At 48.8% G+C, this 26078-nt stretch overlaps 1 protein-coding gene across 7 annotated transcripts; it reads right to left on the bottom strand.

Annotated features, from left to right (window-relative positions):
* Positions 1-609: 609 nt before the first annotated feature.
* On the bottom strand, positions 610-25533 carry TRIM3 (tripartite motif containing 3). 7 transcript variants are annotated; one of them, XM_033206601.1, is made up of 12 exons: positions 25342-25533; positions 17168-17335; positions 10024-10255; positions 9651-9802; positions 9264-9444; positions 8260-8992; positions 8035-8138; positions 3238-3405; positions 2858-3026; positions 2533-2603; positions 1307-1447; positions 610-1183 (listed from the first exon to the last, which is right to left on the bottom strand). In XM_033206601.1, the coding sequence occupies exons 2-12, from the start codon at positions 17296-17298 to the stop codon at positions 1031-1033; spliced, it is 2235 nt and encodes a 744-aa protein (XP_033062492.1). In that variant the 5' UTR covers positions 17299-17335; positions 25342-25533; the 3' UTR covers positions 610-1030. The 7 variants fall into 7 exon arrangements, with proteins under 7 accessions (XP_033062492.1, XP_033062493.1, XP_033062497.1 ...); XM_033206602.1 differs by having other exon boundaries at positions 25316-25506; XM_033206606.1 differs by having other exon boundaries at positions 10029-10255; positions 25342-25506.
* Between the last annotated feature and the right edge of the window lie 545 nt (positions 25534-26078).

Here is a 26078-nt window from a genome sequence, read left to right as displayed (position 1 = left end):
TACCTACTTGCCAAATCATCACTGACTGCTGCTTTCAATTCTCTCCGGAGATGGCAGCAAAACCCTGGCAGACTAGAGCCCAGGAGAGAATGTGAGGATCCTCATTCCACTGCAGGGAATGGGCAGGAATCTTGGAAAGGTGAGAAAGCGGATACATCAGGGCTCCAGGGATTCAGGGATGACTTTTAAAATTAGCCATGGAGTCTCCTACACATAGCTACCACCTGGGCTAGCCTCAATTCCCTTGCCCAGACTTGGACTTCAAAGTTGCTTTCATACCCTGAAACTGTTCTCTCTGCACTTACTGGCTGTGTGCTGGGCAGAGGTCATTCCCTCCCCCTACAACCCCACAATTCTTCCCAGCCCCAGGGCAGATAGGCAAAGGACTTGCCTACTTCTGTAGGGCCTGGGGATGGGGATATGGCAGGTGGCTCAGGGTCCCATGGGTTCACCCTTTCTTGCTTCTCTCTACGCAAGTTTCAAAACATCAGGACCTGCTTGGGAAGCTGGGTCCCTTGCCTGCCTGCTTGCCCACCTTTTAGTCCAGAGCTAGTCCCACCATCCCATCTCTTCACTGCAGCCCTGCCCCACAAGAACCCAGCAAAAACATCTTGGTGAAGACATTTATTTAATATGGGGGGGTGGGGTATTGCTGTCTCTGTCAGTGTGTATAGGGTGGTAGGGAGACAACTAGAGGGACTTCTGTCCTGGAGTAGGAGGCTGTTCTGGCCCCAGGCTGGGGGATGGGGAGCAGACTGAGAGGGGAGGGGAGGTGTGAAAGAAGGGTAGGGTGAAGCTCTGCACACATCCTTGGGACCACAGTCCAGGCTCACCCAGTCACCAAAGCAAGAACCGAATAAATAAAGTGCAACCGTGGGGGTGGGGGTAGGAGAGGGAGGGCACCGGGCGCACCCACGCCCACAGCCCACATTCAGTGCTGCCAGGTCTGGCCCACCTCCCAGCCAGACCCTCTTTTGTCCAATCACCCCAATGTCTGTCCCTCCACAAGCCAGGCAGGGCCTCTGTGCAGCTACTGGAGGTAGCGATAGGCTTTAAAGCAGTGGTTGCCAGCATCAGCCACCACCACGTGGCCATCCGAGGTCAGTGCCAGGCCCTGTGGACCATACAGTGGTTCTGCAGATGTGTTGATATAGGACAGGAAGGAGCCAGAGCTGTCGAATACCTGGGGAAGGAGTGGAGAATGGAGGGAGAGGCAAGATCAGGCAGATGAGTCTGTTTTGGGGGAATGGGCATATGGGACACAGCAGGAAACCTCCCCCTCATGTCATTTCCAGGCCTTACTCACCTGGATGCGGCTGTTGCCCCAGTCAGCCACAATGATGTTTCCATTGGAGTCCACAGCTACTCCTGTGGGGGCGTTGAACTGCCCATTGCCTTCGCCATGGGAGCCAAACTTGAAGAGGAACTCTCCATCGGCACTGTACACCTGGCGGGGGAAGGGGCTAGGGACTGGGGACCTGGCCTCAGGCCTTGGAGGAGGACAGGGTGAAGCCCCAGGGCTGAGGACTCCCACCCAGATCTACAGCTAGAGCCCAAATCTGCTTCACAGGCTTCACATCCATGTGCCCTACTGCCTACTGGACAACTCTTGCTGATGTCTGTCGGGAATATCAAATCTAACAGCTCATTTTCTCTGGGAAATCAGTTCTCTCAGTTCTCTATCTCAATGACTGGTGCCACCCAGCTGGCCATGAGTCACTCTTGACTCCAATTTCTTCTCTGCCTGATAAGCCAATGAATTAACACAACCCTTGATTCCATCTCAAATCTCTCTCTCAAATCTACACCCTATGCATACACTGCCATGTCTTTCTCATGGTCCAGGCTCACATCATTTCTCATCTGGATCACTGCAAAAGATTGATCTTCCTGCCTCAGTCTTGCCTCAGCCTGAGTGATCTAAGACACCCAGGACTGCATCACTCCCCTGCCTGCAATACTGTGACTCTCCATAGCTCTTGGGAGGAAGGTAAGCCCCTTAAGGGGGAACACAAGCCTCACCCTCAGCTTTCACGGTCTGCTCCTCAAGTTGAGTCTAAACTACTTGTGATTTCTCAAACACACTATCAAGGTTCCCACCTCCATTCTTGGCTCTTCCTGTGTCTCAAACACTCTCGTCCTCCTCTGCCTTCCATTTAATTCCCACTTGTGCTTGAGGTCCTCCTCACATAGTCTTTCCTGAATCATACATTTCAGTATCCCTTCCCACAGTTCCCTGTACCTTCCTATCACAGAATCTATTACATCATATTGTAATTTTTTGGTTACCTTTTTCTCTTCCCTACTAGACTATAATCAAGAAGACACAGAATACATTTGCCTTGTGCATCACTGTATCTCCAGCTTCTAGCATACTGCCTGGGACAAAGCAGCCATGCCATATATGTGTAAATGTGTATTGTTTGAGTGAATGATCTCAAGGGGGAAAAGGAGGAGATAAAATAGAGAGGAGTCTTGTGGAAGAGGAAAGGATGTTGGAACAGTGGTCACGGAGGGAGGGAGGACACTGACCTTCACTGAATGGTTATGGAAGTCCGTTACTACAATCTCATTCTTGTTGTTCACAGCCACAAAATGGGGCCCTGAAAATACAAAGTGGTCTTCAGGGCAGTAAGCTGGGACACCGAGTGGCATGGGGAAGAGTATCTGGGAAGATAAAGCTAGGGAGTTAGGAGAGGGGTGGGATCTCTAGGACTGAGATGACAGGGCTAAAGTATAGGGAAGTGGGATCTCCAGAGCCAAGATGTAAGAGGAGAGGGCCTTTAGAGCTGGGGTATCTAGTGGAGGTCTCTGGAACAGGGGTATCAGCATAAATCTTGGCGCTGTTCCCCCATACCTGCAAAGTGGCGGTCAGTGGCCCCACGGCCCCCAAAACGGCCAACCAGTTTGCCATTGGGCTGGAAGGTAAAGACGCAGCAAGACTTGTTGTCGACCACAATGATATGTCCATTCCGGTCTACGGCCACTCCCTTGGGGCCCATGAGGCGGCCAGCTCCAATCTTGGTCTGGAGGAAGAGAATATCCATAAGAAGTTTTATTCTGACTAGTGGGGATAGTAGTCCTAACCCAGCATCAAAGCAGAACCTTGGGCTGGGGAAAGAACAGCGAGGAGGAGGAGGTAGGTTTGGATCAGTCCAGACCCTGAACACCAAGAGGCACTAGACTGGTCAGTTCAGCTGGACACCAGGGTAAGTAAAGTGACAGCAGGCCTCTCACCTTGAACTTGCCCTCAGGGGAGAAGATGCTGACCCAACGGTTGTCATAGTCTGCCACAATAATGTCTCCATTGGTGTCCACTGCCACACCTGTGGGGCGCTGCAGCTGCCCAGGTGAGCGTCCTCGGACCCCAAAACGGAACTTGAACTGGCCTTCATTGGAGAAAACCTGGAGCAGGGGAGCAAGGGAAGGGAACAGGTAGGAGGGGTGACACTGTGGGCACAGACAGAAGGGAGTAGGATCTTGAGGGAGGAGACCCCCCACCACCATTTATTCAGTCATTCAACAAGCACTTACTGACAGAAATCAAACATGGCAGCAGGTCTGGGGGAATGCAACAGAGATGTGAATGGGGTTGTGAGAACATGAAGGGATAAAGGGGAATGGTGAGAAAAGGCTCCAAGAGAAGATGTCTCAACAAATATCCTAATAAGGATGCCACATAAACCAAATTCGGCCAGAAAAGGAAAAGGAAAGGTATTCGAGCAGAGTGAGCAGATTGTAAAAGGCACAAAGTCAAGTATGGGCACCACTTGAGGACCTGTCCAGTGTGGCTGGACTGCAGGGAGCACCCAGGTGAACAAAAGAAGGAATTATGTTTTATCCTGGGTGTAATGAGGAGTCTCTAAACATTTCTAGGCATAGCAGTGACAAGATCAATTTTGCTTTTAAGAAAGAACATTCTGGCTGTAGGGAGGAGTCAGGCTGCCCAGTCAGAGGCTGTTGCAGTATTCCAGTTGAGAAACGATGATGGCTTGGACCAAGGAAATTGGCTGGAGGGAAGCAGATGGACTCAAGACACATGTAGGAGGTAGACTCATGAGACTTAGTAGCAGACTGGAATGGGGTAGGTGAGAGAGGAGAATCTATACAAGAATTAGTTCATTCAGGCTATGGGGCTGACAAGGAAACCTTCCTCCTAGACAGAGTGAACCTTTCAACCTCTCCCTTCTCCAACCTCCTCCACTTTAGCTGCCCAATATGCTCAGGTCTCTCTGTCCCAAAAGCACCTCCTTTAATCCTCCTTCCCGCTTTAGCTAAGCTTTCTGGCTTTTCCTTCACAGTCAAAACATTACGCACTACGTAAGTCTCATACACTCTGCTTTGTTATAGGCTCTGGGGACACAAGATGAACGAGAGCCAGGAGCGGCCTTGGAGAACTCAAGTTCTGGGCATTGGCCTTGCTCTTGGATTCAAACCTGTGCCTTCCTTAATGGACTGGTCTCCCCGTCCCTGCCCCACACCAACCCCATCTCTTAGTCCTGCAGGGCTGTTTAAACTGGTACCACCAACAGGCGTCCCTTTCTTCTAATGTGGGCCTTCTACTAAGCTCTTCTCTGGCTGACCAGCACAGCTCTTGGGTTCTGCAGTGGTCCCCTGTGGCAGGACAGCACTCATCAGTATGAGAAGGGAGATACCATGAGCTCCACAAGCTAAATAGAAGTGAGGGGGACTAAAAGGTACAGGTTCAGCAGTGAGGTAATGCCTCTCCAGTTTGAGCAGCTCAGGTTCTGGCCCAATACTGATGAGGCTTTGGGATATCTTGTTCTTCCAGTCCAATTCTATCCCACCCCTGACACCTGGCCAACTCTTACTCATCTTTCCATTCTTAGAATTTCCAGGTCACTTGTTCAGAGAAGACTTTAATGACCACCCTCCACCCTACCAAATCAATATGCACACATCAACTTAGGTCACCAGGATATATGCTTTACAGCTCTCTTCATAACAATTATCTTTTTGCAGCTAAGTAACTGTTAAATATCAGTGTCCCCTTCTAAGGATGTAAGCCTCGCATGGCATAGGGACTGCATCTATTTTGTTTGCTGCTGCATTTGCAGCACTGATATGGCATTTGGCACATAGTAGACATTCAACAAATGAATGAACTCCCCAGCTCAATCTCAGACCTGAACTGGACATCTGCACTTGAATGCTGCATAGCTATCTCAAACATCTGCAAAAGCGAATTCATCAACTTAAACCTGGGCCTGCTCCTGAATGGCAACACCATCTACCCAGTTCACAAAGTCCTGCCATTCTTGACATTTGACGACTCAGCAAAATCTGCCATTCTTGCTTCCTTAATATCTCTAGAATCTGCTGGTGTCCTAGTTTGGTCCTTAACATCTCTTTCCTATACCATGGTATCTGAAAGTAGATCCCTGACTTCAGGGATCTCACAGTCTAGTGGGGGAGAAAGACTTAAACCAAAATAAAACAAAACAAAACCAGACAAAAACAAAAACAAACCAGTGATTCCAGTAAAGTATGAAAAGTACAGCAGCAAAAGGCTGAGGGAACTGAGAAGAATGTGATTTAACATTCTGCCTAAGGGAATGAGGGAATTTTCACAGAAGAGCTTATAAAACTGGGAGCTTACACAATTACACAAGAACATAATATATACAAATCAAATCATTCATTCAGAATCACAAAATGTTTTTTGTCTTCTGTCAACTGATGCTGGTTCCACTCAATGAGGGGGTCTGCCTCATCCTCCAACATAGAAGGATCCTCACGATCATGTCGTGAGGATCCCAATCCCTATGTACTGAGAGGAGGAGGCGGGGGGTCAGACCTCATCAGGGAGCCCAGCCCATGCCAGCCCTAAGGACTCCAGAGTAAGAGAAGCAGAAACTCAACTTAGAAATCTGAGCCAGGCTCTTAGCAGTGGCGACACAGAGGACAGGTGGAAGTAGAAGCAAGAGGAGGACTGCCATAGAAGTAGCAGGTGTTTGGAAGAGAGTGGAGCTATACCAAGTGTTCCCTCTTGATTGCCCACTCTGAAACAATGGGGAGGCCAGGTGCAGTGGCTCATGCCTGTAATTCCAGCACTTTCAGACACCAAGGCAGGAGGATAGCTTGAGCCTAGGAGTTCCAGACCAGCCCAAACAATACAGTGAGACCCTGTCTCTACTAAAAATAAAAATAAAATAAAATAAATTAGCCAGGTATAGTGGCATGCGCCTCTAGTCCCAGCTACTTGGGAGGCTGAGGTAGGAGGATCGCTTTAGCACAGGAGGTCAAGGCTGCAGTGAGCTGTAATCATAGCACTGCACTCTAGCCTGGGCAACAGAGACCCTGTCCCAAACAAACAAACAAAAAATAATGAGGAAGCTCAGCCCCCTCACCAGGACAGACAAAGGGGCATTTATCTGTGCATGTGAGCAGGGAGCACACCTGTGTGTGCGCACAACAGAGAAGGGGTCCCAAATCTCAACTTTTATGCCAGGAAGCATTCCCAGCCTAGCGAGTTGGAAAGGAGCTGGAAGGTGTAACTGAGTAGCGACTCAGCACCACCTCATTACTCCCCTGCAATCCCCTCCTCACTATTCAGGCTGGACCCAAATGCCTTTTGTGCTGCACAGGGCCTCTCCATTCCTCTGCTCTTAGAAATAGGGTAGGAGTAAAGGCAGACTGGACAGAACTGGGAATATGGCCACAGAAGAGTCCCTGGCACTTTTAGACTGTTAGGTGAAAAGCAGGGGTCAGGGAGTAGCCATCACTGAGGGAAAGGACCTTAGCACAGCTGGATCAATGATATGAGTACTCAAGCAGGGTCAGGAAGTTTAAACGTATAGGTGTTGAGAAGTAAGGATCTTCAGCGAAAAGTTTTGCTACCCAGTAAAATGTTTCAAAGAAGTAAAGTGCATGGTAGTTAGAAACAATCCCCTATAGGATAAAATAAAAATTCCACACTCCATCTCCAAAACCATTTACAATCTGACCTCAGCTACCCCCAGCTTCTAATAGTAATCTACCTCCAAGCCTGCTGGGCTCCTTCCATTTCCCTGAACCACCTCCTCCATCTCTTTCACACCTGCTTGCCTTTGTTTACAGCCTCCACCTGGATGATGATATTTTTAACAATAGCTAACATCAGAAGTTTCACTAGATGTCAAGTACAGTACATCATTTAACACTTCCCACAACCCTATCAGATATACTTTTCCTAATTTTACACATGAGTTAACTGAAGCTCAAAGAGGTCATGTGACTTGTTAGTATGTGACACAGCTAGATTTCAAGTTCAGGTGTCTGGTTTCAGAGCCAGAGCTTTTAACTGCTCTGCTGTGTCAACTACCCTGGTACCCACTGTACTAGGCTCTGAGTTTTTACTACAAGAAACAGAGAAAGAAAAAGGCACATTTCCTGGCTTTGAAAAGGAGCTCACAGTGCAGCAGAAACCATGTCCATTCGGTGTGGTGGATGCTATAATCAGCTGTATGAGGTTATGGGAGAGGCAGTGGGAGGAACACCTATGAGGTTATGCTACAACTTCTAGCCACTGAAAGATACCCGCTTTGGCCAAGATACCCCCATGTGACTGTCTAGCCAACCTGATAACTGCAGAGACTCCAGACAGACTACATACATTCAGGAGTCAGGCAAGCATGTTGGAAGACAGCAAGGGAGGGCAGGCCTGCATCCTGGCCACCAGGAGGAAAAGGGAGAAAGTAAGAGGCTCAAGGAGAGGCAGAAGGGAAGGAGGAATGAGCCAGATCTTTGCAGTCCAGGAGCTGACCTGGCCTAAGCCATGGCCTACAAAGTAGAGGCTACAAGCATAGTAAACTCTGGTTTCTGACTGAAGGTGCTGGTTACAGTTGTGGCCTATGGGAATGGGGTGGCCGGTGGGTGCATAAGGGGTGATCCTTTGATTCACCGCTCTTAAGGAACGGTACTATCTGCAGGGTTCCATCTTCCAGGAGGTGACCTGTGCTTTCTATCTTTTCAGGAGGCTGTAGCTTGAAAACTCTTATTTTGGTGGTTGAGTCGAGCGGTAAAGGTGCTTACCTGAATACACTGGTTGTTGCTGTCTGCTACCACGATGCGGCCGCTGCTGGCTGCGGACACACCTTGTAAATTGGTGAATTCACCTTTCTCCCTTCCACGACTGCCTGTGGGACGGGATGAGAGGGAAAACAAAAGAATTCACTCAGAGGTCATTTTGAACCTCCCTTCCCTCCCCACCCACTACCTGAGCCTGGCCCATCTGGCTCTGCCCTGGGCTGTCTGTACCAACACGGAAGACGAGCTCATCCTCAATTGGGTTGTCCTTTCGTTTGCCGCCTGTGCTGTACATGGAACTGGGCCTACGCACTGCCTTCTGGCGCACATGGCTGCCGGGGCCGCCAGGGGACTTGACACGGCGCTTCACATCGTCAGGGGAAGGTGGCAGGTCACCAGGACGCAGGGCACGCACGCGGAAGGGGCTGCCGCGCACTGGCTGCCCATAAAGCAGCACTGAGAGGAGCAGCTCGCCTTCCGTTCGCGCTGTGTACACCAGCTCATATGTGCCATTCTTGTGGTCCACCACTGGCACCGGAAGGCGCGTGCCGTCCGGACCGGTAATCTCTGCGCGCAGCTCAGCGCTGCCTGTGCGCACCAACCGCCCATCCTTGTCTTTGGTAGTGACAGTGAGCGAGGCAGGCTGGCCCACTAGCGCCTGGCGCAGGCCCTCTCCGGTGGCCACCGTCTCGTGTGCAGTGGCGCTCGTGGTGAGCAGTGCGCCCAGATTGAGCACCGATCGCCGCAGCCCGTCCACCTCAAGGACCAGTTCCAGCTGTGCATTCTCGTGTGGCCGCTCCGGGAATGCCTGTGCCGCCAATGCCGCCAGCCGCTCTCTCATATGCTTGCGCACCAGCAACACCTCCGGGGCCGAACCCAGGCGCAGTGCCTGCTCTGCGAAGCTACAGCTACTGCCGATGTGTTCCTGACCCTGGCGCAGAGTGTCCAGCTGGGTTTGCAACACCTGAGGAGGGGTAGGGGGAGGAGTGGGTGAGCAGACTGGCACAGGGGGAGTCTCTGTGATTACTGAAGTTGTAGCACTGTGGCATAAAAGAAATACAGGACGGTGCCTGTGGACAGAGGACACAGATGCCCACAGCACCTACTGAGGGCATGTGAGGAGGCAGAATATCTAGGCTGGGGAATGGGGAGCTGGTGTGGAAGACAGAGGAACAATGGAGGCAATAAAACCATCACAAAGGACGATGGTAGGGAAGGGTGAACACAAGACACACCTTCTGTTTGGCCCCACAAATGGTCTCCAGATCTCTGACCAGAGCCTGCTTGCGCTGCTGCAGTGCTTGCTCCAGGTCTTCGAAGGCTGCACTGATCTGGGCCAGGGCCTCTGCCTTGCGCTCCTGCAGCTGCTGGCTGATGCCCCCAACTAAGGCAATTGCTGCAGACAGCTGTGGCAATCTGGAGGGGGAACATCTCATGCCAGAGTTGCTGAGGGTGGCTTTGCAGAAGTTTCCCTTCTCCCTGGGGACCCTATTGCTGCCCTCGTGGAGATCTCCTTCCTGAGACCTCCCTGTGACTTCTATGTCTGCCCTTCCCAGACCCTTTATTCCCCTCCCACACCATCCCTGTGGCCCCACCAGCCCAGGACCCTGCCCAGTGCCTACCGGCCACGCACAGCCTCAAGCTGGCGCTGCAGGGCCGCCTTGTGCTGCTCCACCACATCCCTCAGCAGCACTGTGCCGTGCTCACGATGCTCCCCGGCACGGCACTCACCACACATGGCCGTCTCACAGGCCTCACAGTAAAACTCCATCGTCTGTAGTACAAGGACTCCAGTTGGGTAATGGCTAGACATCACACTTCTTTGTCCCCTCCCCTCCCCACCTGCCCTCCCTGCCCCTTACTTTCTAAGTGCACCCCCTACCTGGACCACTCATCCAGAGCAGTACCCTTTCACCCAGCCACTCGGCACCCCCCAGTGCCTCTCCTCTCCTCCCACCCCAAGTCCCGGCCTCACTGGGCCTCGCTTGGGCCCACCTTGCCTTCATGGTTGGGGCAGGAGAGAGGGCGGCCAGCCACTGCACTGAGGGGGTGAGGGTCCTCTGGGTCGTGGGACCCATCAGATGCCTGCTGCATTGCCTCCATGAGGCTGCTGATGAAGAAGTTGTTCTGCAGTGCCGAGACACCCTGCTCTGGGAGGATGGACGTCTGCCGGCATACTGGACAGGATAGCGTCAGGCTCTGGGCAGGGATATAGTTTTGGAGACACCTGTCCAGGAAGAAGGAGAGTCGAAGACCAGAGTGAATGGGGTAGCATAAGTGCACCCTTCCTTATACTTCCCATGGGTGCCGACCCCTTCCCTCACAGGTGTGCCATTACACTTCATTTTAAAACCTCTCTGCTTGACACATCTCATCTGCCAGCAGGTATAATGGCCTTGCCTCTTACAAGTGAGGAACACATCCCTGACCCCTCTTAGAAGAGCAGACTATCCACATTCCTCACAGTGTGCACACAGGCTCACCTTTCACAGGTGTTCACAAATGCTTCTCATAGGAATGTGCAACTAGGCACCCCCTGCCCAACTTCTTTAACTCATTAAACATTTACTATCTACTCTTGCCAAATTTATGCCAAGCTCTGGGGACAAAAAGATAAAGCACAGTGCCTACCCTTAAAATACTTCCCACCTACAGAGAAAAAAGTCACAGGAATAGTACAGAAGTAAACAACATGATGATTAAGGGAATGGGTCCTGGAGCTAGGCTGCCCAGGGCAACACCCCGTCGGTCACCTGTTATACTGTGTGACCCCTGACAAGTTACATAACTTTGGCAAGTGAAGGACTCTTCCTTTGTAAGGTGGAGAAGTACAGACTTCACAGAGTGTTAGAGGGTTACATGTAAAGTACGTATTTATATTTGAAGAGAATTAAATGTAAAATGCCTGACTCACAATAGCACTATATATGGTAGGCTACTTGTATTACTTATTGTTAATATAAGGAATGATAGATACAGTGATAAGGAAATGCATCTGGCTCAGGTAGGTGAAGAGGGTGTCCAGGAAAGTCTTCAGAGAAGTTGATGTAAACTAAATCTTCAAGGATAAATAATTGTTAGCCTGACCAAAGAAAGGTGCAGGCAGAGGGGGAAGGGTAGTCCAGATACAGAAGGCAGCAAGAAGCAGCATAGTATGAATAGGGAACTGTGAACAGTTTGATGTGGCTGGCTAGAGACAAAGTCCAAGGCAAGGAATGGTGAGAGAAATCAAGGAGCTTAGAAGTTATCCCACCAGCAATAGGAAGCTGCCACAGAGTGGTATAGTCAGGTATACATTTTACCAAGCTCCTCTTCACCACCTCTGTGTGGGGAGTGAATTTAAAGGGAATGAGACAGCAGATGGGGTGGAGGGGGGGCGGGGGGGAGGGCAGCGAGGGCAGTGGCATCATCAGCTAGTTACCATTTATTAAGTGCATATGTGCCAGGTGCCATGCTTTCTGATTTGTGTTTCTGTTAGCAGGAGGAAGGGCAAGTGGCCCAAGGTAACAACAGCAGTGGGTGCTGAAGCCTGTCTTCAAATGCAAAGTATGTGTTTAACCAGTATACTCTTATAATAATCTAGGCAGGAAGTGAGGAAGACCTGGATTTAGGCAGTAGTAATGTAGACTATGAGGTGGAAACAAATTTGAGAAGTGTTTAAGAAGGAGGGAAGGTGGGAGGTGTTGTCTGATTAGATATGGGGAAAAGGGAGGTGATGAGTCTTCATTGACTTCCAGCTTCCTAGCTTAGATAACTGAGTGGATAGTGGTGACATTCACTAAGATGAGAAACATAGAAAGAGGAGTAGCTATAGGAAAGTTCAGCCTTGTCCTGGTTGAATTTACTGTAACAATAAACATCCAGGTTGAGGTCACCAGTAGACAGTTAGGAGAATGAAGATTAGAGACAAGAGATGGGTATGCCATCAACATTTAGATGGCTTTGGTAGCACTGGGAGAGGATGAGATCAGCCAAGAAAGCATAGATGGTGATAAGAGAGAGGGACAGAGCACTCAGCAAAAACCAAATGAGGACGACAAAGAAGACCAGGCCGAGAGGCAGGAGGAGCAGCAGTGTTAGGGCAGAAAAGTGAGTGGTACATTTCCAGGAGGGAATGAGTAGTCATCAGTGTCAAAAGCAGCTGAGGAGTTGGGTAAGGTAAGGACAGGAAAATGTCTACTGAATTTGGCAAATGCGAGGGTACTTTGTCTGTAGGGAAAACAGGGAGGGAGTGGCAGAAGAAGGAAAGCTTGACTGCTGGAAGTTGAGTGAAGGGGAGCTTGAAAGTTCGAATGAGAAGGAGGTTGAGGGGTTGGATGGTGCTAGAAAGGGACAAGATGACAAAGGGTTTTTATCTGTTTGGCATGGGAGTTTTGAGCTTGCTTATGCATGGAGGAGTCAGGAGAGAAGGAGAAGGGGAAGAGACTAGAAAACTGAGAGGACAAGATCTTGAGGATTGGGGAGTGCAGAGGATTGAGGAGTGCCTCCGATTGGCCTGAAGAGGAGGACTGGATGTCAGTCTCTGAATGGAGGAAAGGAGGAAAGGAGAGAAAGATGTAGAGGGGTACAGGGGACACAGGAGAGTGAACGATGGAGGATTCAGGGGCCTGATGATGGCTCAGATTAGTCACTGACGGGAGGGCAGAGGACACTTACTAGAAACAGATATGAGAACTGAAGGCAGCTGTATTTGGGGACCTCAAATTTGTGGAGTGAAGATCTGCATTGTGCAAACTCTCCCATATCCTCAATCTCATGCCTTAATGTTTCCTATAACTTAGGATCTTAATTAAAATCTGACAAACACTATGTGCCAGGCATGATTCTAAGTGCTTCACAAGTATTCACGTATTTAATTTTTTTTTTGTTTTTTTGGTGTTTTTTTGTTTTTTTTTGAGATGGAGTCCTGCTCTGTCACCCGGGTGGGAGTGCAGTAGCACAATCTTGGCTCACTGCAACCTCTACCTCCCAGGTTTAAGCGATTCTCTTATCTTAGCCTCCCGAGTAGCTGGGATTATAGGCACATGCCATCATGCCTGGCTAATTTTTGTATTTTCAGTAGAGATGGGGTTTCACCATGTTGGCCAGGCTGGTCTTGAAGTCCTGACCTCAGGTGATCTGCCCATCTCAGCCTCCCAAAGTGCTGGGATTATAGGCGTGAGCCACCATGCCCAGCCTAACTTATTTAACTGTGACTTACTTTTCCCTGCAGTCCTCTCAAGTAGAGTGGTTTTTGTCTCATACTCCACACTCCTTAGGGCCAGAAGGTGGGCTTGAGCCTTCCCTCTTCCCAACTGGAACATTTCTAAACTATTCAACTCTAACTCCTTTGAAGCTCATGCCTTCTATCTATATCACTCCTTGTTATTGTCTCTGCTAACCTAATGGTTGCCCCCACCTCCATTTGTGGACATCTTTCTCTTAGCTCACTCTCTTCCTCCATTACCCCCACCACCACTCTGTCATCATTCTCAGTGGCACTAACATCCATCCCCCATTGTGATTTCTTAATTCCTTGACCTTCTCATCCTCAATGATCTTTTCCCCCTTCTCATGCTCCCACTAACACCCATTTCTCATCAACTATCACTGCATTTCAACGATTCCACTCTATTCTTCAGCAGCTTTCTTCCCAGCTCACTGAATCTAGTGTTTCCCCATGCAAAATACCTTCTAATTCAGCAATATCCCCTTCCTATTTGTCAAGTGTACCGGGCTCATGATAGCTTCCTAACTGGTCTCCGATTCCACTCTTGCTCCTTTATAATCCATTCTCTCCATAACAGCTAGGGTGAACTTTTTACATCAGATTATTTCCCTGTATGTGTCTGTGTGTGTGTGTGTGTGTGTGTGTGTGTGTGTGTATTTTAAACTCCAATGGTTTCCCATTGCACTTAGAATAAAATCCAAACACTTTCCGAAAACCTACAAGCTCCCCCTTAAACTGCCCTTATTCTCTGCAATTTCACCTCACTCCCACTTTCCTCCTCACTTGGCCACACTGGTTTCTTTTCTGGTATCTGAACATGTCCTGTCTACTTCTTCCTCAAGAACTTTGCACAGATTTTTCTATTGCCTGGAACAATCTGTCTCCTTCTTATCCTCAGAACTCAGGTCAAATGTCACCTCCTCAGAGAAGCTTTCCTTGATGACTATATAGAATAGTTCTCGCCCCAAACACCCCTACTTCTCTCTGTTTATATCCTGCAAAACATTAATACAAGCTGCAGCTCTCATTTTCTTTATTGCTTACTGTCAGTGACCGCCCACTAGAACATACTCTGAGAGCAGAGACCAAGGGATACAGTGAGAGCTCTGCAGTGAAAACTGGATTCAGACCTCAGCCATGTACTTGTTGTGTAGCTTGGAAATATTTCTTTTATTTTTTTATTTGTTTATTTAATTTGAGATAGAGCTTCTCTCTGTCACCCAGGCTAGAGTGCAGTGATGTGATCACAGCTCACTGCAGCCTCTACCTCCCAGGCTCAAATGATCCTCCCACCTCAGCCTCCTGAGTAGCTAGGACTACAGGTGCATGCCACCACACCCAGCTAATTTTTAAATTCTTTTGTAGAGACCACATCTCACTATGTTGTTTCTCAGGCTACTCTGGAACTCCTGGGCTCAAGTAAACCTCCCACCTTGGCCTCCCAAAGTGCTGGGATTACACGCACGAGCAACTGCACCTGGCCAGAGATATTTCTTAATTACCTACTGACTTTGAACCTTAGTTTCCTCCTCTCTAATATGGGGATACCTGGGTGTGGTGGCCTGTACCTGTAATCCCAGCTACTCGTGAGGCTGAGGCAGGAGGATCACTTGAGCCCAGGAGTTCAAGTCCACCCTGGGCAATACAGCAAGACCCTCATCTCTAAAAAAATAAAATTAAATTAAAAAATTAAAACAAGCTGGGCACAGTGGGCCTGTAATCCCAGAACTTTGGGAGGCTGAGGCGGGTGGATCGCAAGGTCAGGAGTTCAAGACCAGCCTGGCCAACATGGTGAAACCCCGTCTCTACTAAAAATACAAAAATTAGCCAGGCATGGTGGCATGTGCTTGTAATCCCAGCTACTTGAGAGGCTGAGGCAGGAGAATCACTTGAAACCGGGAGGCACAGGTTGCAGTGAGCCAAGATGGCACCACTGTACTCCAGCGTGGGTGACAGAGAGAGACTATGTCTCAAAAAAAAAACCAAAAAACAAACAAAAAAATTAAAATAAAATAATAAAATGAAGTTAATAAAGTATCTGTTGCAGGGATTAAGGAAATCAGTATGTATAAATCACTTAGCCAGTCTCTGGCAAACGGTAAGCATCAATACATGGTAGCTATTGTTATTAAAATTTCTCAGCCACTGATTTTCTCCAGGAGTGCTCAGTGATCTGGGCACAGGAGAAAGTGCAGAGACATCCAATTTTGGCTCTGATCCAACATTGAGCTTCTATTGCATGGGCTTTGCAAAGGATAAAGATGTGAAAGAACTGCAGGGGAGCCAGTCGGTCAGCCACATGGTCCAGGATGGGCAGGAAAGAAAGGGAGGCCAGCATGCAGTTGGTGACTGGGAAAAGAGGGAGCAGTCAAAGGGGCTAGACATTTATATTGTATCAAAAGTGGTGTAATGGGAGTGGGGTAATGGGAGCCAGGAGTGGAACGTTGGAGTTTATGACTACAGATAAGATTCTGGATGATAAGATTCAGGGCATGGTTGGGAGGGAGTGTTAAGTGAGGTGGAATGGGGGACAACCCTGAAGAAACAGTTAAGAACCAACAGGCACAAGAGGGTGGTTGTCCCCAGGTTGACAGAAGAACTTGAATGGACAAGAAAACTGAGGACATTTCCAGTTGATAAAGGAGAGTGGGCAGTGGAGCTGGAATCTCAAAGAGCAGGGCTGTCAGGGAAGCAGTATCCCTGGTGCAGAGCCAGGTTTCAACTGCAGCAGAAGGCAGAGGAAAAGTGCGGATAGAGGCAATGGTGAGAAGACCAAGGGACCAGGCCATCCAAGAAAGAACAATGAGAGATGAAGGCCCAAGAGAATACTGTCAAAATACAGATGCGATCACATATAAAACCCTGCAAAGGCTTCATGTGGCTCTCAGGGTAAAGGCAAAATTCCCTAACAGGTCTACAAAGCCCTAGATGGTCTGGCCTCCACCTGCCTCTCCAGCTTCATCCCATGCTACTCTCAGTCACACTCACTCTGCTCTAGCCCCACCAGGCTTCCTCCAGGCCTCTTACCTGACATATTTTCTCATGTCACATGGGTTTTTCCAATGGTCTTCCTTCTGTGCAGAATGCTCTTCCAACTCCCTTTACCTAGTCAACTCCTATTCATCCTCTGAATTGCTCCTCAGGGAAACCTTCCCTGATTCTCCAAACCATAATAGATTCCATATGCCAATTTCTCATAGCTCAGCACTTTATTTGCAGCACTTACTAAAAGTTCTATTTATCTATAATCTGGCTATATGATTATTTGATGACTATCTTTTTCTTTCACTAGACTGTTAGCTCTTTAAGAGTAAGCATTATAAGTGATGGGTACCTTAAATACCCTACTTGATTGTTACCCATTCTATGCTTGTATCACATGTTGTGTATCCATTTTTAAAGAGTAAGGACCATATCTGTTTTTGCTCATCACTGCATACCCAATGCCTAGGACAGGGTCTGGCACATAGTAGTTGTTCAATAAATGAATATTTGTTAAATGAATAAATGATTGATAGAAGCCTAGAGGCTGGGATGGGTTGCCATTCACTCAGTACCTGAGGACAACAATGAGGACAAGCAGGGAAGGACAGACCTAGCTTCAAATATCCTCCTACTAGTCATAAATTGCTGATGCCAAAGCTGGTTGAGTCTCAACACTGTTTGATTTATCAGGTGGTGTCAAAAGCCGCCTTGAGGTTTGGGAAAGGGCAGAGAAGGCCCTATTCTGGACAGGAACCATGGCCCAGTGTTACAAGCTTATGGTTCTCTCACAGGTTCTTGCCCCCACAACCTCATTTCCTGCAGGTTGGGGTTCACCTGCTCTCCTCCCAAGTAAGCATGTTGCTCTCACCTACTAAAGGTTTACACATGCTCCCTCAGGGGAGCCCACAGGATCCTCATCCCTCCCCAGTACACACATCCCCTCACCTCTCACAGAAGGTGTGCAGGCAAGGAAGAACCTTGGGGCACTGGTACCGATCCAGGCAGATGCTGCATACCAGGAACTGCTTGTCCATCGGCTGGACCTCTGGGCCAGGGCTGTCCTCCCTCTTTGCCATGGCGCCCACAGTTGGCTCCTGCCACTCACACCAGCCTCTGTACGGAGAGATGGTCAGCACCAAGGAGTCCAGCACTTCTTCTCCCCACCCAATCCCCGCCACTCAAATCCCCTGCAAAGAACTTGCCCCCACCTCTTCCCTGCTAGGGGCAAGACAGGGCAGTGACTAGAAGGATCAGGGTGATGTGACCCCTGAGCCTGGTGTTCTGTTTAAGAGCACAGACGTAGGATTAGACTGGGTTTCAAACCTGGCTCAGTCTCTCACGAGCTGTGTGAGTTTGGACAATTCATATAACTTATCTGGGCCTCAGTGTCTTAATTTGTAATTACAAGAATAATAATTTGAAAATGTGACATAGTGTATATTGAGTGCATGGTACAGAGATGTCCATTTTCACTGACACACTTACCCTTCATCTCCTCTGCCTCCCCCAAATCCTCCTCTAAGAGACCTGAATGGAGTGTCTCTCCTTTGACTACCTGCAGCTCTTCCATTTATTCCCTGACCCACCTCTTAGCACAACTACCTGAAACTGCACTCTTTTTCACACCCAGTTGGTATCCAGTTCAGGACTGCTTCCTGAATATCTTAAACCATTGTCTCCAATCCCACAGCTACTCCCCCCCTCCAATTCAGGCGACCATTAGTTCTCTCCTGGAATACAGCAATAGCCTCTTAACTGGTGTTCTTGTCTTCTCACTGATACCTTTCCATCTATCTTCCTTGCAGCCAGAATGAAGCTTTTAAAATACAGATTTGATCTTGTCACTACTCTCTGTTTAAATTCCTTCAATGGTTCTCCATTGTCCAAAGTCCTTAAATTGGCCAATGAGGCTTAACTTTGCCCCATACCTTTTCTACAACCTCATGTCTCATGAGTCTATGATCAATCATTCTTGCTGGTTTTTTGTTTTGTTTTTTTGTTTGTTTGTTTTCCTAGTTCCTGGAAAACTCCTTGTTATCTTTTGCTTCTGGGAGATCACCCATTCGTTCTCTCTGTCCTGAGATCCTCTTCCTGGCCCCTTTTCCTGGCTGATGTGACACCTACGCATCTTTCAGGTCCCCATATAAATGTCACCTCCTTTAGAAGACCTTCCATGACTACCCAGAGTCTGGCTTGGGTGCTGTACCTCTGTGTCCCTCAGCACCCTGTATTTACTCCATCCTAACTCTTAGAAGCTATGCTGTGATTTTCTTGTTACTTCTCTGCTTTCTCCATTCCATGCAGTGTTCTTGAGGGTAGGCATTTTATTTATGTACTTACATTTTATTTTATGTTTTCATTCTTAGCACTTAGCACAGAGTCTGACATAAAGATTGACCTATACTTATTGAACTGATTTCAGGAATTCAATAAATATTTACTGCCTACTTTGCACAGGTGTTAGGAATGGAATGATAAAACAGATATGGTCACTGTCCCTGTGGTGGGGAGGTGGTGGCAGATATTCTAAAAGTAAACAATGGTGGCAGGGAAGTGATATAAAGAAAAAAATGGATGCTGTGAGAAAGAACACTTTTGATTGGGTCATCAGGGAAGGCTCTCCAAGGAGGTAACTTTTAAGCAGAATTCTGGGTGGATGGGAGAAAAATGGTATGGGTGAGGGTGAGAAACAACAGGGAATCAGGAAGGGAAATCATTCTAGGCTGAAGAAATAGCATAAAAAGGTCGTTATGCAGAAGGCTCATGGAGAACCTGAAAGGACTGTGTGGTTGGAGCCAAGTCAATAAAAGCAAGAGGTGAGTTTGGGAAGACAGGTGGAGATGAGATCATGAAGGACCTTATAACCACCATTAAGAATGTGATTTTGGCTGGGTGCAGTGGCTCATGCCTGTAATACTAGCACTTTCAGAGGCCAAGGCAGGAAAATCGTTGAGCCCAGGAATTGGAGACCAGCCTGGGCAACATAATGAGACCAATATCTACAAAAAATTTAAAAATTATCTGGGCATGGTGGCACACACCTGTAGTCCCAGCTACTTGGGAGGCTGAGCTGGGAGGATTGCTTGAGCCCAGGAGGTGGAGGCTGCAGTGAGCCATAATCGTGCCACTGCACTCTAGCCTGGGATGAGACAAAGTGAGATTCTGTCTCAAAAAAAAAGTGATTTTATTCTAAGTTGGAGGGGGGGATGATGTGGTTTATAAATCAGTGAAAATAAATCAGAAAGCTACTCTGGCAGCTGTGAGAATTGAAGACAAAGAGAAGCAAGAGTGGAATCAGAGAAACCAGTTAGGAAGCTACCAAAGTTCTTTGGGTAAGATAATGCAGGGTATCATCTGAGCTACAAGCAAAAAGCTGGACTGATTTGAGAAATATTCATTGACCAGGCAAGATGGCTCACATCTGTAATCCCAGCACTTTGAGAGGATGAGGAAGAAGGTTCACTTGAGCTCAGGAGTTCAAGATCAGTCTGGGCAACATAATGAGACTCCATCTCTATAAAAATAAAATAAATAAAAGAGAAATCAAAAGGACATCAAGATGAACTGGGTGTGAGAGGGATGTCAATTATGACTCCTAGCTTTCTCATTTTAGCAAATGATGGGCCATGAATAGAGACAGTGAGAGCTGAGGTGGAGCTGATTTGGGGCATTTTGTTCTATATATGCTAAGTACGATGTGTCTCTGTGATGTCCAGGTAAAGCTGTCAAGTGAGAAACAGAATACAGGAGCTCAAAAGTCTGGGCTGGTTACTGATTTCGGATCACTGGCATATAAATGGCACTTACAGCAATGAAAACACATGAGACCACCTAGGGACAGAGGGCAGACAGTGATAAGAAAAGGGCCTGGCACAAGGGAGGGGAGCCAGCAAAGGTGACTGAGAAAGAGAACCCTGAGAAATGGTAGGAAAACCAAGCGAGTGTGAAACCAAAGAAATCAATAGAACAGTGCAAGAAAAAGAAGGGGTGAAATAAGAAACAGACTGAAAAGTGTCCACTAGATTTGGCTGTGGTGGGGTGACAGGGGCAGAAGCCACGTCAGAGTGACTGAAGAGTAAATGGGAGATGAAGTTAACACAGCAGATGTAGACAATGCATGTCAGGGATTTGGTCATGAAGGGTGGCAGAACAATAGCTGAATTACTCCAAAATAGGCAGTGAATAGGACCAGGTCACCATTGTCTGTGCTGTTAGATGCATTATGAGCCTTTTTCTAAAGACTGTGAATGAATGAATGAATGAATGAATGAATGAATGCAGGAGGGAGTCTAGATTTGGGGAGGGATAGAAGGGCTGAGTTGCTGTGCCTTTTGTTTGTGTAAGAGTGGACCTGGGTAGAGTGGGAAGGGCATGCCTGAAAGTATCCTCTCCTGATGTGGACACTGGCATCCTGATGTTCTCTCTACAGTTGTAATGGGTTCTGGAGTCTGAAGACTTAATATCAGGAAAACATAGCAGGAGGGAGGACAGATTGAAGGTTGGCAGAAGGACCAGGAGGCGGGAGGCAAGCTGAAGCTTCTGTCTGGTGAAGGGAAAGGCTGGGAGGAAGAGCGGGAGTGGTCTGCTGGGTCCTGCTGGGGTAGCTGGATGCCAGGCTCCACCTCTCTCCAAGCCTAGGGGCTCTCCCAGACTATCACACAGGGGTGGGGATTGGGCTACGTCCAAGGACCAATAGCTCCTCCCCACCTCCTCCCCTTCCTGCTTCAGTTCCCCTCCCAGACTTACTGGGCATGCAGCCGCTGAGGCCACACCCCTGCCTGAATCTGAGATTCTCTTCCTCCCGTGGGGTCCTAGCTCTTCCATCCCACTGTGCTCTAGAGATTTGCCCCCAAGATCCTATAGGTGGTGGTTCAAGTGGACTTGTTTATCACAGCAGACACTTATAAGGCCTTGGTCTCAGAGCTGGACTTCACTCTCCTTCCTCAGACTGCCTTCTGCTATCCCTGCATTGGTTATTCCCACCATCCTTTATGGCTTAGTTCTCAAGGCACCTCATTCCCTTATTCAGCATTCACTTGACACTGCTGCTAGGCCTGGGGACACAAAGACAAATAGTCACAGCTCAGCCTTCATGGATTCCACAATCTAATAAATAGGTTACTGCAATGCAAAGTGGTGAAGACCATGATGAGGAAGCACCAATTGTTCCAGGAGTACAAAGGTTATCTAACCTAGATCTGGAGCAGGGATGGGTCCAGAGGTTGGAGGCCAACCTTTCTCCTAAAGAAAGTAACTTTAGTAACTCCTAAAGAAAGTTACTTTCTCCTAAAGAAAGGACAGACGCTGATGGGAGGGCTAAGAAACAAGATGGAGAGGTAGGCAAAAGACACATTATGCAATGCTTTGTTGGGCTTATCAAGGAGTTGAGACTTCACCCTTACCTGCTAGGGGATGAGGGATTTATCCAAAAAGCAAAGGAAAACCTTGGTAGTGGTGAGGGCTATTATGTACAGAGTGACAAAAGTACATTTTTGGCTGCTGTGTGGAAAATAGTTTAAAGGGCAAGGATGGAAAATTAAGAAACTGCCTTGATTAGGAGAATAGCAAAGAGAGGCCAAGATAAATGAATTTTGCAGGAGGATAGCAACAGAACTTGGTGGCTGGGTATTTACATATGAAGAGTTAGGGGAGAAGAAGGAATTAACAGATGATTCTTTGGAAACTCTCAAAGAAGAGCAGTTTGGATGAGAGGATGATAAGTTCGGTGTTTATCTTTTAAGGTTTTTTCATTTTTGTTTTTAAGAGACAGGGTCTTACTCTGTTGTCCAGGCTGGAATGTGGTGTTATGGTCATAGCTCACTGCAGCTTCAAACTCCTGGGCTCAACTAATCCTCCTGCCTTGGCCTGCCAAAGTGTGGGGATTGCAGGCATGAGCCACAGCACCCAGCTAGAGTTCAGTGTTTAATGTGATGAATCTGAGGTGCCTATGGGATGTAATTCAAGTGGAGAGGTCCAGTTGGCAGTTGGCAAGATACGCTGAAGCCTAAGAGAGACATCTGGCCTGGAGACATGAATTTGGATGTTAGTGTAGAGATGGTTCCTGAAGCCATGGAAGTGGATGACATTACCCAGAGAGGGTAAAGTGAGAAAGGAGGGCCTATCCCCAAGGAACCTCAATATTTAAGAGATAGGCCCAGGAAGCAGAGTCTGCAAAGAAGATTGAGAAGGCACAGCCAGAGAAGCAAGAGAATCAGGAAACAGAGATGTCATGAATGCCAAGGGAGACGAGAACTTCATGAACAAGGGAGTGAAATGCTGCAGAGGTCCCATTATTTAAGCCCAGAGAGGCTCTCATTAACCTCAGAGTGTGTGGTTTTCAGAGGTTGGAGGACAGGAAGCCAGATAGATCCAGGGAGTCAAGCAAGAAGCTGATTGTGAACAAATGAAGACAGCCAGTGCCGACTCCACTAGATCCTGGACATCTGCAAAGCATGTGTTTCAAGGCTTTTCAGTTTCTCCAAATTCTCAAACAGCATTAATTTCCCCCAGGACTTCCTCCTACAATCTCACAGGATTCCCAGTATACATGAATTACACAGCTGTGAATGGAGGTAACCAAGGCATTGTTGAAAATGGATGTGAGAGGCCAGCTAGGCTCACTTGCTTGCTAAAATAACTCACGTCTACTCACTAGCTTCCAGGTTTATCTGATCATTTGAGACCTCAAAAAATTGACAAATGACTGCAGGTTACAGTCTTTGGGCTTTCTCCGAAACAAATGAAGCCTTGGATGAGGCAAAATCCTTAAAGCCAATGAATCCTTTAAATAAGATTGGCAGGGAAGCAAAGCAATGAAATTCATGGCCATCTCCCCCAACACTGCCAGACTGAGTAAAGTGAATGAACCATTCAATCAGACTTCTCTGGGCACATTGTGGGCCAGGTCCTTCAGCTGAGAAATGGAGACACAAAGCTGAATCAGACACACTCCCTGTCTTTCACAAGTTTTTAGACTAATGTGAGAAACAGAAATGGAAACACGTAACTACAATGTGATAAGTACCATGATATTGACATGTTCAAATTGCTAGAGCAGCAAACTGGAGGAAGTATCTAACTCTGAGGGTGGTGTAGAATAAAGAAGGCTTCCAGAGGAAGGGGTATTTGAGCTGTCTTGAGGGACAAATAGGACATGGATACGTACATTGGGGAAACAATGAGTAAAGAAACAGAAACAAGAGAAACTAAGAAATATGGACCAGATGGACAGACTGCAAATCTCAAAAAGGCAGAGGTTACACATGATGCTTTTACATCCTAAAAGCATAAAAATAAATAAATCTAAATAAATAAATATAAGACACCACCACTCACCTACCAACACAAGCCAGAACCCTGGCAGTCTTCTCAATTATGCCTTTTCTTTCGCCTTTCAGATACAAGCTATGACTATATCTGCAATTCTGCCTCTGAAAATGTGGCTAGGTTTAAAAAGTGAGGAGATCTACGATCTAGTCTTGACACTGTAGCTAACACCACTAAGACAAGGTGAAACTCTGGGCAAGTTCTGACCCCATTCCCTTACTTGTAAATTGGGAGAAGAGGGGTGCTTTCTCAAAATCTGAGACTCCCAAGGTTCCCTCTCAAGCCAAGAGTCTCTACAGATACCATGAGCCCATGAATAAATCCCATCTTGTACTACCTTGATGATTTGACTTCTAGTTTTCACTGTTAGGCTAAACGTGTTACAGGATGGTCTTAGTTCCCTCCCCTCCACACTCCCCCACCACACTCCCCCCCCACCCTCACCCCCGGTAAATAAATGTTTGCTGAGTTTTAAGTCACCTGTGACACTCTACGAACGCTCTCTATTCTAACCATAGGGTTTTTTCTGCTTTTTCTGAACCTGGGCTGTACTATCTCAACTATGGACTTTTTGCTCAAGTTCTCTCAGCAAGAATGCCATTGTCTCCTAAGTGGCTGTGGCAGTACCTGGCATGCAGGAAGTACTCAGTATATGTTGGTTACAGGAGAGCCCTGTTTACATCTCTGCAGTTCCCTTTCATCAGAGAGAGATGCAAAAGTAATGGCAGTAACAAGACAGTGAATAAAGTCCCAAGAAGAGAGACCTCTGCTTATATAAGGAAGCTTTTCCACAGCAGAAGGTAGCAAGTGCTCTGTCACTGGAGGCATACAAGCCCAAAGAAACAGGGCTCCTGTCAGGCCTGCAGCTCTGATTCCAATTCTGCAGCAAATCATCCCCTGCTTAGGGGATGAATGGGCACCAGTGAGCTAGACAGACTGGCCAGGAGAAACCTGTGATATTTTCTGCACCTGCTCTGACCTCCCAGATGTGATCTTCCTGCTAGGGCCAGTCCTGAGTTTCTGTTGTCCACATCAGAGAACCCCCACACCAAGAACAAACCCAGGGCCTGCCCTCAGTCGAACTGACCTCCCTGGGGTGCAGCCTGCCCCTCCAACCTGCAACCATCTGTCCCTGCAGGTTTGCAGCCCAGGATCTGAAGCCAATTCCAGAAGGGAGGAGGTCAGAACCAGGGAGGGGCCTGGGGTCCTCCAGGCAGGGCTCAGGCTACAGGAGAACCAGAGGGGTCCTTTCCCACAAAAAAACAGCCTCCACATGAGGCTTCCTGTCCACAGAGCAGTGCATGGAGAGGAAAGGGTGTCCTCCATCCTGACTGGTGGGCCTGTGGGTGCCAGAGGATGGAAGGGGCGGGGGGTGGGTAGGGTGGGGGTGGGGAAGCAAGGGGTGGAGGTGTCTGCGCCAGGGAGAAAAGAGCCCTTCAGACAAGCTGGGCCACAATATTCCAGAGTCCCACTTAGCACCCACCACTACCACCACCCTCGGCCGCAGCGTTCAGCACCCTCCGCCAACACACACAAGCTCCCAAACCCCGCGCTCCTCCAAGGAACCATCACCCATCCACCCGCGCCTCCCCGCCTCAAAACAGGGACCTCACGTGAGCAGCCACAGCCCGAAGAATCCCCCTGCTGCTCTCACGGACATGGACACGCCTCACGTGGGCAGAGAGAAGCACAGCTTTTGAAAATCATCCGTGCCCCCACCCACAGACGCTCGGACCCAGACCCGGGCTGACAGGAATACTAACGCACCCTTGGGGCCCGCCCGTCGCACTCACCGCGTTGGAGCAGGATGCGAGGGCAAAGCCTGGACTCCGGCCACTCTGAGGGGCCCGCGACGCTGCTACTGCTGCCAGCGCCCGTCCGCCCGGCCCTGCCTGCGCCTCCGCCTGTCCCCGCGCCGGCGCCGCCGCCGGACTAGCAGCACAGGCCGGAGGGAGGGGCCGGGGCGGGGCTGCGGACCGGCCGGGGGAGGGGGCGACTCCAGCAGGGAAGACCCACCCACGCCCCGCCCACCGCCGCGGAGGCCCCGCCCACCCTACCGCACCGGCACGCCCCTCCCCAACGTCCCAATCTCCTGGGGACTCTGCCTCCTTGGTGCTGCTGGGGAGCCGGCGAGACGGGATCCCGGATCTCGGATCCCGGATCTCCGCCAGCTGCCTCCGGCTCCAGGAAGGGCGGTGTAGTCGGTCTCAGGGACTGAGATGAGAGTCAAGAAAAGGCAGCTGGGGCAGCAGGGATTTCGGACTCTGGGTGCCTGTCCGGGCCGCCTGCCTCCTGGAGGCGTCCTTTCCGTCTTCCTTGGAGTGCTCCTATGGAATATGCTAGTCTATCGCCTGACCAGGAATATGTAGAAACCGTCTGTACCTTAGCACGATCTCTGGGCGGCAGAAGGGCAGTACCCAGAACTCTGGGAGGAGTTAAGGGGTAGAAAGGTGGGGGATTTGATTAGGCTTTGGGTGCTTCAGGAGCCACCTCCTGAGGAAATTCTGGTTCAGACCATCCAGCGACTCCC

This window comes from Trachypithecus francoisi, unplaced genomic scaffold (assembly GCF_009764315.1).
Source record: "Trachypithecus francoisi isolate TF-2019V2 unplaced genomic scaffold, Tfra_2.0 Lachesis_group8, whole genome shotgun sequence".
NCBI classification, from domain to species: Eukaryota; Metazoa; Chordata; class Mammalia; order Primates; family Cercopithecidae; genus Trachypithecus; species Trachypithecus francoisi.
Note: the sequence above shows the minus strand (reverse complement) of the source record. Positions and strands in the feature narration are given on the sequence as shown.